Source organism: Lissotriton vulgaris, chromosome 4_1 (assembly GCF_964263255.1).
Source record: "Lissotriton vulgaris chromosome 4_1, aLisVul1.2, whole genome shotgun sequence".
In the NCBI taxonomy this organism is placed as follows: Eukaryota; Metazoa; Chordata; class Amphibia; order Caudata; family Salamandridae; genus Lissotriton; species Lissotriton vulgaris.
The window spans coordinates 672,819,285-672,834,628 of NC_141691.1; the positions used below are offsets into that span (position 1 = coordinate 672,819,285).

The 15,344-nt window shown below is 43.4% G+C and overlaps 1 protein-coding gene across 2 annotated transcripts in view; it reads left to right on the forward strand.

Annotated features, from left to right (window-relative positions):
• The window catches only part of PPP4R1 (protein phosphatase 4 regulatory subunit 1), a 604,307-nt gene that overhangs the window by 225,386 nt on the left and 363,577 nt on the right, over nt 1–15,344 (forward strand). For both annotated transcript variants that reach the window (XM_086964940.1, XM_086964941.1), the window contains exon 6: nt 2,819–2,965. In XM_086964940.1, coding sequence (XP_086821066.1) covers nt 2,819–2,965 — 147 coding nt within the window. The remainder of the gene's footprint in view (nt 1–2,818; nt 2,966–15,344) is intronic.

Below are 15,344 nucleotides of genomic sequence, written 5' to 3' on the forward strand. Positions count from 1 at the left end.
ATCAACTACCTCCCCTCAAAAGGGTACACCGCAGGGTAGTGAACCTGGGGCATGGGCTACACGCACACACCACTACCACAAAAAGCTAAAAGAAATGGGCTTTGACTACCCACAGACACAACCTCCCCTAAGTTGGGTACACCGCAGGACAATACCTGGGAACCAAAATGGGGCATGGACTACCCACACAGACAACTTCCCCCATGTAGGGTACACCACAGGACAATACCTGGGAACCAAAATGGGGCAAGGACTACCCACACAGACCACTACCACAGGAAACAAATAGAAATGGCATTGACTACCCACTCAAACACACAACCTCCCCTAAGTAGGGTACACCGCAGAACTATATTCCTGGGAACAAATGGCGCATGGACTACCACCAAGCATATGGGACCAACGATGGGGCACGGACTCCCACCCAAGGAAGAGTACACCAAGGGTTTGAAAGTGTAATCCTAGAAAACAAACTTCAAAAAACAAAGTGCTCAAAAATAGTGTACACGTTAAAGTACTAAACATCCTAGAGAGAATCCATAGAACTCTAGATCAGATTAGCCCCCAAAGCACACAAGACACTTTCCACATGTTTCCCAAAGTAAAAACCAACAGCATCTACAAAACAGAATTGAAACTCCCCGCCCACACACACAATGAACAAACAACATGAGCTCCGGTGAGCGATCTCTCACCCGGGATCTGTGCACAGGAGATCGCGGTCATCGCTGAATGTTCCCACAGGATGAGAAGACCGAAGAAGGAAGATGAGGACCTCGCCGGTTTACAAATCGTGATGATAGTTCAAGCATAGCGTCACAAAACCGATAATAATTAACTCAAATGTCATGTGTGTGTTGATGCAAGATGCAAGAAGAAACGTTGCAGAGAAATATCAGAAGAAACATTAACAGAGAAGTAGTTTACTACACTCTCCCCAGGGCACTTATGTATTACTGAAGCAGCTGCTTTTGCATCCCATTGTGTAATACGGATCTTGTCTAAGAACATGTAGTGCCTTGGGATCCTCTTGAAAACACCACTGCGTATGGGCTCCCAACTGTAAGGCCAAGCCACTGACCAACTAGAAAACTAAACTATTGCCAATACTGTTCTCTTCAATCCTTCTTTTTTGACCATAGCACATTAGAATTAAATTCTAATGTGCTATGGTCAAAAAAGGATTGAAGAGAATAGTATTGGCAATTGTTTAGTTTTCTAATCTATTCGGATCCTCTTGGGACGTTTGCTTATTTATGAGGGTGTGGCCCAGTAGAAGTAAGGGGACACTTTGCCTCTGCTGCTGTACCATGTTTCAGATGTGGACGTTGATGCAAAGGCGCTGTCATGGGTTAGTTGCATTGACAAAGTGCCACAAAGAGGTGACACACCATCAATTCACCCCCTGAGGCTGCTTTTGAAAGAGGGGAAAACCGTGCCAGAGCACCTCCAGATCCATCTGGAGGCTTTTGTAGTCCGTCTCACCACCCTGGCTTGCAGCAGGATCTCTAATCCCCCCCCCCCCACCAAATGCAGGCCTGTTGCTATCTGCACAGCACTGGATGGACCGGCTCCTGTAGACCGCATTTCACTAATGCGGTGCCCCTACTCATCCTCCCTCCTTGTGTTGTCTGTGATACTGCTCTCACCTTCTCTCTCTTCCTCTATTGTCTGTTTTGCCCCTCCACTTGTCATAATGAAAGAAGCGATATGACTCGCACACCGCTGGTTGGGTCATAGCACTTTTTCTCTTACACGGTCCATTGTCCACGTTGAGCAACACCCAAACTCTGATGCTTTCCAACTTCAATACAAAAAAAGTGCAGTGGCGCAGTCAGCGCGGACACTGTCCAGTGTCCTAGTGCTTTTTTGCAAACGGATTGTGTTGCCCGCACCACCCTTCCTCCCATCAGCGGTTTAAAAAAAACAGATGTGACCAGCACTGCCATGTCATTACTTCCTACCTCTCACCCCCTTTTTTTTTTTTTTTAAACGTTCAACCATGCTCCTGTAAAACATGGCTAGAAAACATTGTCATAGCCAATACCATCCATAGGCTAGTTCTATTGGCTTTATCGGTGTTTGTTAGGAATGTTGCATTCTGTTGAGCAACAACCCAGAGATCAATTAATGTTTTCAAGACTTCACAGCCAGTACTCATTCCAGAATAAACGCCCAAATAGCCCAGGGCTCTTAATGGCACCTTTTTGGTGAGCTAGCTATTATCCCTTAGCTCTCCCCCCTAAACCTCTTGTTTGCCTCTCCCACTGTGGTATATAGGGGATCAGATTTCTCTTCTTGTCAGAGTTCATGAACCTGCTAAACATTAATGGCTTATCTGTGTTTCCCATCAGCGAATCTTCACGGAATTTATGAAGAACTGACTGCTTTCCAAGCTAGTCTTGTGAGAAGGTTTGGTGGTCCATTTTCAAGCTACTGATCTACATTCTGGGCTCGAAATGAACCACCCCATATCTGCTAAATCAGTGTCCTCTGCTATAGGTTGGCCAACTGGCTTAAGGAAACAAAGATGTTTTGTTTGTAAGGTTAAACTGCCTCTGCTCGCTGTCATTGTTTCCCTTTTTGAAAAGGAACCATAAAGGGTAGGTATATCTGTTATAGTCTTTGCTAGAGTTTCTGCCTTTTATTTTAAAGCAAAACGATGGGTACATGCATTTTTTTTACTCTTCCTTGGTAATGCGCATACATGAAACTGTGTTTAACGGAGATTCACATGAAGAACTATGATAACAAGTAAATGTTTTTCCCTTCTCATTCTACTCTTGCACTTCGATAATTTTACAGTGTTTCATTCTAGGTCAGGAAGACAAGTCAGGCCGCACTTTTAGTGCTGCTGGAACAGGACCTTATTGAAAGGCATGATATTGAGACCAAAGTGTGTCCAGTTCTCATAGATTTAACTGCTCCAGACAGCAATGATGATACGAAGACAGAAGCTGTGGCAGTAAGTAAACTGACTGAAATGATTATTAAATCATTTTTTCTGTAATAATTAGATTTTTATGTATTGTGATCCAGTTCAAAGTGGCAATAATGTGTCCCAACACACTATGAAACAGTTAAATCTCTTTTGTTACTCTTACATTCATATATGACCATAGTAAATCAGAAATCCGTATACTACAATGCCATAAATATACATTTGCATCTTGTATTTAAATGAATTGGAGTGACAGTACTTGGACCACGATATGCAGTATGAAGTTCAGCAAATTTATTAGCTATTGTATTTGAGTCGCTGTAAAGTAGGAAGACGTGAACCTGAACAGTTTATAGAGCGTAGGTGGTTTTATGTCGGATGTTTTACACTTTTAATGTGAGTCAAATACAGTATTATTCCGGAATGCAAGGATGGCCTTTATAAGGAAATCCTTGTGATCATGGCATCAAGTTAAGAGTATTTGGGAATCCCTAACCCTGTTTTACCTGATTTATCTTAATGTGCCTGACCCCTGCAAAACCCTTCTCTCTCTCTTTCTTTCTCTCTCTCTCTGTCTTTCTTTGTCTCTCTGTCTCTCTGTCTCTCTGTCTCTCTGTCTCTCTGTCTCTCTGTCTCTCTGTCTCTCTGTCTCTCTGTCTCTCTGTCTCTCTGTCTCTCTGTCTCTCTGTCTCTCTGTCTCTCTGTCTCTCTGTCTCTCTGTCTCTCTGTCTCTCTGTCTCTCTGTCTCTCTGTCTCTCTGTCTCTCTGTCTCTCTCTCTCTCTCTCTCTGTCTCTCTGTCTCTCTGTCTCTCTCTCCCTCTCTCGCTCTCTCTCGCTCTCTCTCGCTCTCTCGCTCTCTCGCTCTCTCGCTCTCTCGCTCTCTCGCTCTCTCGCTCTCTCGCTCTCTCGCTCTCTCGCTCTCTCGCTCTCTCGCTCTCTCGCTCTCTCTCTTTCTATGTTCCTGTCCTGTTTATATTCTACTTGAAAATGTAATATGCCATTGCTCTTCACCTTTACCATTCCATCAAACAATCATAGCATTTGTAAAGCGCACTACATACCCGTGAGGGTCTCAAGGCGCTTGGGGGGTGGGGTGGCGCTGCTACTGTTCGAAGAGCCAGGTCTTGAGGAGTCTCCTGAAGGTCAAGAGGTATTCGGTCTGCCGTAGGCGGGTGGGGAGCGTGTTCCACGTCTTGGCAGTGATGTGGCTGTGGCGGGGGATGTCGAGGATCAGGCGTGCGGAGGCGTTCTGGATGCGTTGGAGTTGTTTCAGGAGTTTGGCCGGGGCTCCTGCGTAGAGTGCGTTGCCGTAGTCCAGTCTACTGCTGATGAGGGCCTGGATGACCGTCCTTCTACTTTCGGTGGAGATCCACTTCAAGATCCTGCGAAGCATGTGTAGGGTGTAGAAGCAGGAGGAGGAGACTGCGTTGACCTGTTTTATCATGGAGAGTGTAGAGTCGAGGATGACGCCTAGGTTGCATGCGTAGTTGGTGGGTATTGAGGGTGTTCCTAGTGCAGACTGCCACCAGGAGTTGTCCCATGCCGAGGGGGTGGATCCGAGGATGAGGACCTCCATCTTGTCAGAGTTCAGCTTCAGTCGGCTGTTCCTCATCCAGTCGGAGACGGCCTTCATGCCCTAGTGGAGGTTGGTATTGGCGGTGTGGGGGTCCTTGGTGAGGGAGAGGATCAGCTGGGTGTCATCTGCGTGGGAGATGATGTTTAGGTCGTACTGTCGGGCGACGTGGGCGAGGGGTGCCATGTGGACGTTGAAAAACGTTGGCCTGAGGGATGAGCCTTGGGGTACACCGCAGATGATCTTGGTGGCTTCGGAGCGGAAGGGGGGGAGGCGGACGCTCTGGGTTCTCCCGGTGAGGAAGGAGGTGGCCCAGTCCAGGGCCTTCTCTTGGATTCTGGCGTTGTGGAGGCGTGCTCTTGGTGTGCGGTGGCAGACTGTGCCGAAAGCGGCGGACAGGTCCAGGAGGATGAGGGCTGCGGTTTCTCCATTGTCGAGCAGGATCCTGTCGTCGTCGTGGTGGCGATGAGGGCAGTTTCGGTGCTGTGGTTGCTGTAAAACCCGGACTAGGACGGGTCCAGGATGTTCTCTTCGAGGAAGCTGGCCAAATGTTTTGTTGACTGCCTTTTCGATGACCTTCGCTGGGAACGGGAGCAGGGAGATGGGTTGGAAGTCCTTGTGTCCGCCTTGGGCTTCTTTAGTAGGGCGTTTATCTCTGCGTGCTTCCGGAAAGGTCGCTGTCTCGAAGGAGATGTTGAGGATTTTCCGGAGGTGGGGTGCGATGGTGCTGCTGGCTTTGTTGAAGATGTGGTGTGGGCAGGGTCTTCCGGGGATCCAGAGTAGACGTTGTTCATTGTCTTGATGGTGTCGTAGTTGATGTTGGTCAAGGCGAGCAGGTGGTTGGTGCGGGTGTCGGCGGTGGGAGAGGGGGTGTCAGCAGTTGCATGGTTGGTGGCGGCATCGAAGCTGTCATGGATGTCTGCTATCTTGCGATGGAAGAAGGTGGCCAGTGAGTCGCACAGGTCTTGTGACGGCGGGATGTCGTTGGTGTTGGAGATGGGGTTGGAGACATGGGTGTCCGCAGGGGGGGGGGGCAAGGGTGGGTGCTCCCCCGCCCCACCCCTTGGAGCGCCCTCATTGCCCCCCTGCCGGGGCCTGCTCTAGGGCGGTGTGACCGTTGCCATTGCACCAGGTGCTGGCTTCCTGGGGGCGCCGTGTTTACATCTTAATTATGATTTTAAAAGCACCTGCTGCGCGTTCCTTTCCCCCTGCAATTACGGGGCCTCACAAAAATGTCAATATAACTCCTGTGATTAATATTCTTCCTGGCCAGAGATCAGAGTTTTGTGTAGTTGAGGTTTTTGACTTATGTAAAGGTAGTACAGAGGGTTAATATGCCTGCTGCAAAGAACGTGTACCAAGTAGATTTAAAGAGGGCATTTAATGTAAATAGATCAGCAGGTTACCACTTTTAAAAGAGCTATCCTTTTCTTACTTGCAATTTATAGCTAAGTCTTAATATAGAATAGTGATGTATTAACTTTCATCATAGAAGTGCATACACTCTGCTAAGTATAGAACATTGATTAATGTTGCAAAAAGGGTTAATTTGGGTAAGAATGGATTCTTATTATTAAAGAAAACTTCCAACTATGCTGTTTCTTTTTCGACTGAGTTTGTGCTTCTCCACACCAAGCACTCCTAAACTATACTGCCTACCAATATGGATGACATGTGACTCCTACACTTTTAGGGGCATATCATCAACGGCCAGCGATAATTATTGCTAGCCGTGTGTAGCGTGCAAAAAATTAACTCCGCATGTCGCCTTATTCTATCGCCTTGGGAGCGCACTATCAGCAAGGCACATCGCCCAGGCGATAGAAATTCAGGCAAAAGCGGCGGAAAGAGTCGAAATCACTGGAATTCCAGTGATAGAAAACCGCGTTAGGGAAAACCTAATCTATAATGGGAGACGTGGACTCAGCATAACAATCCATATCCCATTATAGATATGGCTTAGTAAGGAAAATAGCAGGCGTTATAAACCGGCGAAAAATCCGGTTAGCGCTGATTATATCGCTATGTATATTATTTGACTGAATTACTGTACTTGCATCAGTTGCACATACAGTGATCGGAGTGTTTTTAGGCTCATGTGTGACTCCGAGCACAACTAGAGGACATGTTTTTCAGTCAATCAAAGTATTTTGCGGACAGGATAGTTCTTCTTTTCAGTGTACTATACCCTGATTCCCTGCCTGTGTATTTTCCTACCAGGGGCCCTCTCTTTTTTTGTACTTACTAATGAGACTTCAGTAGTTACGGTGTCAATCTTCCCTGCCAGGTCCAAGCATGCAGCTTGTAGTGCTCTAATTGTATTCTACAGAGTGAGGTCTGCAGCCACTGCTGGGGATTGTAGTTTAGAGTCAGAATCTACCTGCATTGGATGTTTGGCCGCCATCTCTCGATTGAGTAGACCTATCTGGTTTTGTTTGATGCCTACTGCGGATTCCTTTGTTTCCCGGCTTGCTGCGTCGTTTTGATTCCACCAGTCCTTTCTGTGCCAGTCTCTGGTGGGAGGAAAACCACATGGATGCTTCTACACGCCAGTGATGTTTCCCAGGCACCAGTCACCTTAGTACCACCTCCACCTCGCAAATCCCCTTTCCAAATTTTACTGTTGCTGGAAGAGCATCTCTTCTGACAAATGGGTGTTACACATAATCCAGCATGGTCACACACTGAAATTTGTTCAAAAGCATCAGTTTTCCTCCGCACAGACTATCTCATCATAAGCAGCCTTTGCTGAAGTAGGAAATGTGTTTACTTCTCACCAAGGATGCGATAGAGGAGGCACTGTTGTCTCAGTGGCTCATGGGTTTTAACTTCAACTTCTTACTCATCAAAAACAAGTCAGGAAAATGGATTAAGGGTCTCCCATTTCCTTAATCTAGAAAGTCTACTGTGACCTGTCTGCTACTGTTCAAGACATGAGGTCTCAAGCTAGACAGTGAAAAATCGTTCTTACTCCATCCAGAATGGCAGTCTGTCAAGGAGCAGTACTAGATACAAAGGTCCACTTCTGTACGTTAGTACAAGTCAGTATTGGTAATGATGTCTTCTTGCATCCCGTTGATACCAAACTGAAACTCCGCAAATCTGGGAGTGGTTGATTCACCACAAGATCACTCAAAGTGGAACATGTTCCGCAAATGGAGAACAAATGTGAGGATTCCTTAAGCAGAACAGACAAATATTGGCACAAGTGGGAACTGAATCAGTTGCAATTGCTGCAGGTGTTTCATCATTGAGGTACTCCAAATCTGAACTTGGATTTCTTCGCCACCTTTAAAAACAAGAAGTGCAGGAGGTACACCAGCAGAATTCCACAGACGTCTTAGGGAAATGCGTTACATTTCACTTGGACAGGAATGTTTGCTTATGCTTTCCCTCCTTTTCCGCTGATCAAGATGTAGCAAGAACCTTGCCATCTGATTCTGATTGCTCCTGTGTGGCCATGGTAGTACTGGTTCACAGAGCTGCTTCTCCTTTGAGTGTCTGCATTTTCAATTCCAGCCGAGGGTGTCTATCCGAAGAGGTTCGCTAAGCTTGTCAACTTGACTCCTCAGATCAATGAATTTGGGAACCTAAATTTGAAAGCTGATTTCAAGTCTATTCTCCAGTGCTCTCATGCAGACACCACCTGCAAGAGTTATGCTGCAAAAAGTATTTTGTTCTTGTTGTAGCTCTCATTCACTACATCCGCTTTCTGCTACTCCAGAGCAGATACTCCCTTATCTGTTACACCTAGCGGAATCAGTTCTTGCCCATTCCTTTATACAGGTTCATTTGGCTGCTGTTTCCTGTTTTCAAAGACTTGTAGGAGAACTATTGTTATGGTCCAACTGATTTTTTTTTTTAATAGTGCACTGACTTTGCCACACATGGTGAGGGAAAATTGAATTTAAGCAGTTTGCACTGTTCCTGCAGTGTACAGTGGCAAGGAAGCCTGTGTTCAGTAGTTAACTTGGGCCACTCGGTGGCACAAACAGTGCTTTAGGCCCTGGTGACCCCATGACACCCATGTCCTGGGTACCACTGGGACCATATTCTAGGGACTTAGAAGGGTAAGTCCTTCCCAAATGGGGGTACTAATTTATACATAAGTTTTAGAGAGAGAGTGCTGGGGCCAGATTAGCAGGCTAGTGCACTGTTAGTCGAAAGCCAGCTTCTAGTGGTCCAAAATGGGGGCACAAAAGTAGGTGCACACCTGCAAAAAGGCCTGTTTTCTTACAAGATCATTGGGAAATGGTCAAACTACCAGACCTTCTGGACCTAAACAGTTGTACAACAATGCAAATTACCTTTTTGTTGTTTTTTCTCCTTCAGTTGCCTCCATAATAATTATCAAGCATGTGAAGCCACTTCCAATCCTTTGGTGGGGATTAAGGAAAGTTTACTCCCTCTGTCTCCCTACTCACAGATGTCACAATAAATGGAAAAAATCAAGTGGCTAATAAAAGGAAAAAATCTTAATAGGTATAGCTAAAAATGTAACTCTATGTGAATGCAGTATTTTAGACCAATTCAAAATAGTCAGATCCAGTCAGTAGGTTGATATAGAAGAAATCATGAAACAAATACAAAATGTTTAAGTTCTTGCTTTAAAAATGACTTTAACAGAGCCATATTCAGCCTGCCTAGTTGGTTCCTGGTTGAGCTCATGTGATAGCAGATCCTTATTCTTGCATACACTAGATTCCTTACTCAGGTGTATGTGCTTACTCCTTCCTACAGGTAAATCCATGAGGACAGCGCAAGCGTGGTTTGAATCTCAAGTGCAAGTAAGCACAAAGCTTCCTCTTTTACTGTACAAACCTACCGCATTGTAGAGCTACACAAGGTTACAGCAGTGCCAACATCCCAATCCTACCTCTTGGATCATGATGGTTATTAATTGGGTGGCAAACGTTTTATATGTACATTCATTGGTAAAAGAAAATTAGGAAAATACTCATCTCACAACACTTGTGCATCAAAAACTCCAAAGTGGATGAGTGAACTAGTCTTTTCATAATTTGTTTCATTTGCCAAAGTTGTGGTCCTATGGCCTGACATCCTAGTTTGTTTTTGTGCTGAAACGGTATATTCAATTCATAGATGGTATGTAGAGATGATGTAATAAGTAGCTTGCCCTGAGGTGTTATTTATAATTACTTCTGTATCTAATAATTTTGGTTATACTTCCTGTTTCTACTAAGTTGGATGAATCGGTAGATTCTTATTTCCTTATGTAGGGTGAAATTGTTTGTATTTGTGTGCATGTATCTATATCTATCATTCTGAAGCTCTTTGCGACTTCTTCAGGTGTTTGAAGCACTGCAAGACATGTTAAAATAGTGACCCAGTATTATTTGTGACTTTCGGACAGAGCAACATCCTTGGGTACACATTTACTTTTATTGCTCTCATGTGCAGAAGTCCCTCAAAATATATATGGCAAACTGAGACATTGTTTATATATGTTTGGATGCGAACAAACTGGTTTAGACTTTGTATAAACCTTCCGTGATGAAAGTTCAAGTCCATTTTGGAACAAACCAAGCTGGCCACCTCAACAGGGAGATTAAAGGCGGTGGGCAGAGCTTATAGACCCTTAATTATACGACGTTGAAGGCATTTAGGCCCCACTTAGGCGGTTATGTCATTCTTACACAGACGAGAGGGGTTGGAGTGGTTCTGAACAGGGCGATCATACAAGTAGAAGATCTAATTAAAGAACTAAAGTGGAAGGATGCATCATGCATAATTAGACAATTTGGTACAGAGGAGGGACACATTTAATCAGTTCTAGAGAAGATTAAGTCAATTTAAATTATGAGGAATATGTCAAAAACTAGATTATGATGAAGGGTTTAAGGCGGGAGTGTTCAACAGTGGTCAGGGATTGACAAATCTATACAGATTTCCAGAAACTCTAAATAAGATTTATATTTATGTACAATAATGGAACTAATTTATAACATCATTCTTGCCATGAAAGTCTGGCATGGATTCAGCACTCATCGTTTAAGTTAAGAATAGCAATAATAAGGTTAATTTCCAGTTCAACTGCCGAGGAGGCAACCATGCACATTAGAATTGATGGAGTAATTTTTATGATCCTGGCATTCATAAATGCTTAATTCTATAGGAGCTATGGCAGGGAAGAGACTTTGGTGAGTATAATGCAAATACAAGCCAAGCAACATTAACTTTCCACACCTTCGGCAAGAAGAGAACGGATTTAGGGAGCCCCGAAAAATAAGTAACATATGAATGCATCTAAATAACTGGGTGGTTCAAAGCTCATCAAAACATTTGTCTTACAGTCAAATTTTGCAAAGAAACCTGGATATACTGTTTGTTGCAGTGCATATTGAAGCGCTGGCAAACAATATAAATTATGATTTCACGCTTAGTGAAATTCAATATGCAAGAGGAAATGTGTGTTCGGTTGACCACGGTCAATCATTAATGATTAGAGTTTCAAGTTTTCAATTAACTGTTTTTTTTCTTTTTTTTAAATCCGAATTCTGGTAGTGTTCACCAATGTTTCCCCAATTTGTGAAATAAAATGGTTATTGGTGTTACCCAAAATAAGTGCTGCAGATTTTGTTTTCCCTGTGTTTATATAAAAAAAGTTTTTTATTACATATTCCCTTTGAAGACTATAAAGTACGTATATCTAACTGTGTGTGTATGTATGCATGTATTGGCACAGCTTCAGCCCACCTCAGCGAGCAATCGAAGTAAGGGCTGCTGCCTTGTGCAGTCCGTCACTGTACGAAGAGTTGGATTTACTGATTTCCAGCTCATGGCCATACGGAAACCTTCTCAAGAGGCTGGAACGCATGCGGGGACCAGAGGGAACACCACGGACACTTACCTGACCGGTCTCCTATCACCAGGACACATCGCGTTCAGTCCCGCACAGCACACGTCCATGGAGACATTTATTTCCAACGAGGGTTCCCCGCGCAGCATCCTCCCATCAAGGTGAACTCTGGGAGTTGTAGTCACCACCTGGCTACAGCAGATGGGCGATCACATGACCAGGGGCTAAGAGTGCTGGCACCAATGGGAGCAGAGCGGGACTATTTTAAACGTGGGTGTGGTAACAATCGGACATTAACGGCATCTGAGGAAGGCTTATTTTAGCCGAAATGCATCATCATTCCCAGCTAATTGTCCAATTAAGTGTTTCCTGATGGAATTTCCCCGTGTGGCCGCTTCCTTCGTGAATGGAGGGTTTGTTGCACATATATATATATATATATATATATATATATATATATATATATATATATATATAACAGCACGAAACAACTTCATCAAATTGCAAAAATGGTCAGCACGCTGGTTTCCGATTTCCAAAATTATTTATTGCAAACCCCTCTCGCCCAGACAGACGCGTTTCGCTCTACTAGCTTCGTCAGTGTCAGTGTTTTTAATCATCTTTTATACTGTGAATATGTAAATATTATTGATCGATGATTTCTGTAATTCCTCATGAATTTGTATTGCCCTTTTCTCTTTGTGATTGTAGAATGCTTTTATGATTTTTAACTAAATCGAATAAAGTGGTTTTGACTTGACTGGACTTGACTCGTCAGTGTCAAAAAAAAAAAAAAAATATATATATATATATATATACATACACAGTGAGAGAGAATTGTGTTAAAGTATAAATTACGAGATACACATTTTGAGTAGGAACAAATACTATTCTGCACAATAATTTGTCATTTTGACTCGTTTAATTTATACACGGTTTTGTCTCGAAAGTATGGCATTTACATACCTAAACATCAAATGTGCTGTAATAAAACGTGAATTGGATTTTAGTTCCTTTCTGCTCCTCGTGGCTCTGTTTTGAACGTTTTGACCTGTGAGAAGGACTTCTTGATATTTGTATTGGATAACAGCTCTGCAAGAATACTCGAAACAATGGAAAACCCTCCAGCAATGCCCAAGTCCTCTAAAGCGTCTCCCCGCTCTTTCTGATACAGACGTTTTGTCTTGCACACATTTCATGGTACACTGTGTAGACGAGCCTGTTTTTAGTCTGTAATTTGTTTTTTTTATATTGGTCAGGATCCCTGCACATCTCTGGAGTTCCATCGACATTGACAGAAATGTTTATGGCATAATAGAGTGTAATACCTTGGTATATTACAGATCTGTTTGATTGTTTGTTAAAGTTTCACAATTTAGCAGCCTGCCTTATTCGATATAGTGCCAGGCTGCACTAAAGCATACGCGAATTCATGGACATCTTTTTTCTTTTACGTTTTACAAAGCGTGTAATTTTATCTGTGTGAATTTTGTGTTACCGCTCAAAGTATGGGGGACAATCCGCCTCCTATTTCAAGGCCTAATGCCAGACACAAAGCTTCTGTGCGCACTCCCACTATTAAACCAACTGCTATTGATGAAATGTTACGGCAGGCGATAGGAGCTGTCTCTAATGAGATAGGTTAAAGTCAAAATGTGCTACAAGGGGTTTAATTCAAACAACGATTAGACTTAGTTGTGAGTTGTACTAGTGTAACACACTCAAAGAAATCCACAGGATATCATACTAAAATACAGTCGAAATAAATCAATGGAAGGATAACAATAGAGCACACAGAGATGGAAATTCGAAGAAATTTATATTTACTCAAAAAACATATTATTGGGGAGATAAATACAAAAAAGCAAATAGTTGTGAACAGAGATGAACAATAATTTATCTACAGTTCACAACTAAGAACATCAACTCCTGGTGGATTAAATAAACAACCAAAATTAATCAATAAAGAATGGTCGTATATTAGTGCCAAAGCAACGTGACTGGAGATGATGGAAGTGTCGACGTTTCGGTCTAAAGGGTAGTGGTCATGTAGACCATCTCAAGAAGCACTTGATTGAGGCGACGTAATGCACTCGTTTTCTAAGCGATTACATGGATAACGTCCTAAGTCCGTCCGAAAGGTTATTCTGACGAACCTGCGGACGGACTTAGGGCGTTATCCACGTAATCGCTTAGAAAACGAGTGCATCACATCGCCTTAATCAAGTGCTTCTTGAGATTCGGTCAACGGGAGTGGCCCTATTTCTTTTAACTAATGATTTCATTCCAATACTGTGCCTTACGTTAATCCATCATATTAAGTCAACCCATGTGGCCGTTATTCCTCTAAATTTAGGATTTTGTTCTGCATCTACCCACTGTCCAAGGCCACCACGCTAAAGCACATTCTTATATATTTCAGGGAGTATCTTCAGCAATGAAATATTCTGTCCTGATGATGGTCTACATGACAACTGCCCTTTAGACCGAAACGTCGACACTAGAGAGACAGTTAGAGAGACAGTACTTGCATGGCACGGTGGGCTTTTAAATGTCCTGCTAATTTGTATTTGAAAATCGTTTTAATGATCTGCATTTAAAAATCGTTTTTATATATTTGGAAAGCGTTTTAATAACTTGTACTGCAAAGTCGTTTTTACCAATTGAATTGAAGGTGTAGGCTGCTCAGCATACTTTAAACAACTTTAGCGCTAACGCGGCCTCCAGGAAGTGGAGCCGCCTGAAGAGTAGCGCTCTAGTTGTGGCTGCAGCAAAGGAGCTAACGAGGTCCCTCCCCCCTACATCACTTCCTATATTAAGGCAGATGCACCGACCGCGCAGCGGGCGCGCCAAAGGCGTGCCAGTCTGCGCCCGTCTGCGCCCGGACCGTGCCGAGGGCCATAGGTTCTGCCCAAATTCCCAGGCTCATGTATTCCAAGGAACAATTACTCCAATTAGAGTTGAATACATGCACCCCTCACAACATTACAGGAAACTCACATGGCACTATCAAATGTGACCACTGTAAATGGAGGGTAGATCAAGAAAGTAGCCCTGGTGAAGATGATGTGACAAATGGAAAGTCACTTTTAAGCTGCATTTTGCTAAATACTAGATCGATCGGGAAGCATAAATTTCAATTGAAATGCCTGATTCAAGTAGAAAGACCCGATTTGGTCTTTCTTATAGAAACATGGGCAAACGAAAATAGCGACCCTGATTGGCAGATCATAGTCCCAACGGGATATTTTGTTACTACCCATGATCGAGTAGGATCTAAAGGTGGAGGAATAGCCATATATATATATTGGGATGCTCTTGAGGTCAAAACCAGGGCTGAGACCATAACTGATGCCGAGGCTATATCCTTCTCTGTAAAATTGAACAAGGAAGAGATATTCCCTGGCCTCTTAATCTACAGGCCCCCGGGATCTAAAGTGGGATTTCTAAAGGCAATTCATACTTTCATGGAATCATGCCTGGATACCCCGTACTTTACAATATTGGGTGATCTTAACTTCCATTTAGAAGATATAAAAAACCCTGACACCAGCTGCCTACTGGACAAATTAGCCAGTCTGGATTTCTATCAGATTATTGACGAGCCCACACATATAGCAGGGCATACGTTAGACGGGATATGCACTAATAATTCTGGCATATCCATCAGGAAAATCTGCATTCTACCATGGACCGATCACTCTGCGATTTATTTTGACGTATCTTATCTATCAGCCAAGAGAAGATATATCCCGCAGACTCCAGACAATAAGTACAGAATCTGGAAGTCAGTGAATGAAGCACAGATTGTATCAGTCCTTGCAAATAGGCCGGTAATATCTCACGAGTTAAATCAAACCATAGATAGCTTTCATAGCTGGATCATCACAGCGGCAGACAAAGTAGCACCAGAAGTGTCGAAAAAATCCACAATTAAAAAAGCCTCCTCACCATGGTATTCACCTGAATTAAAACTAATTAAGATTAAGTGCAGGCAGAAAGAAAGAATT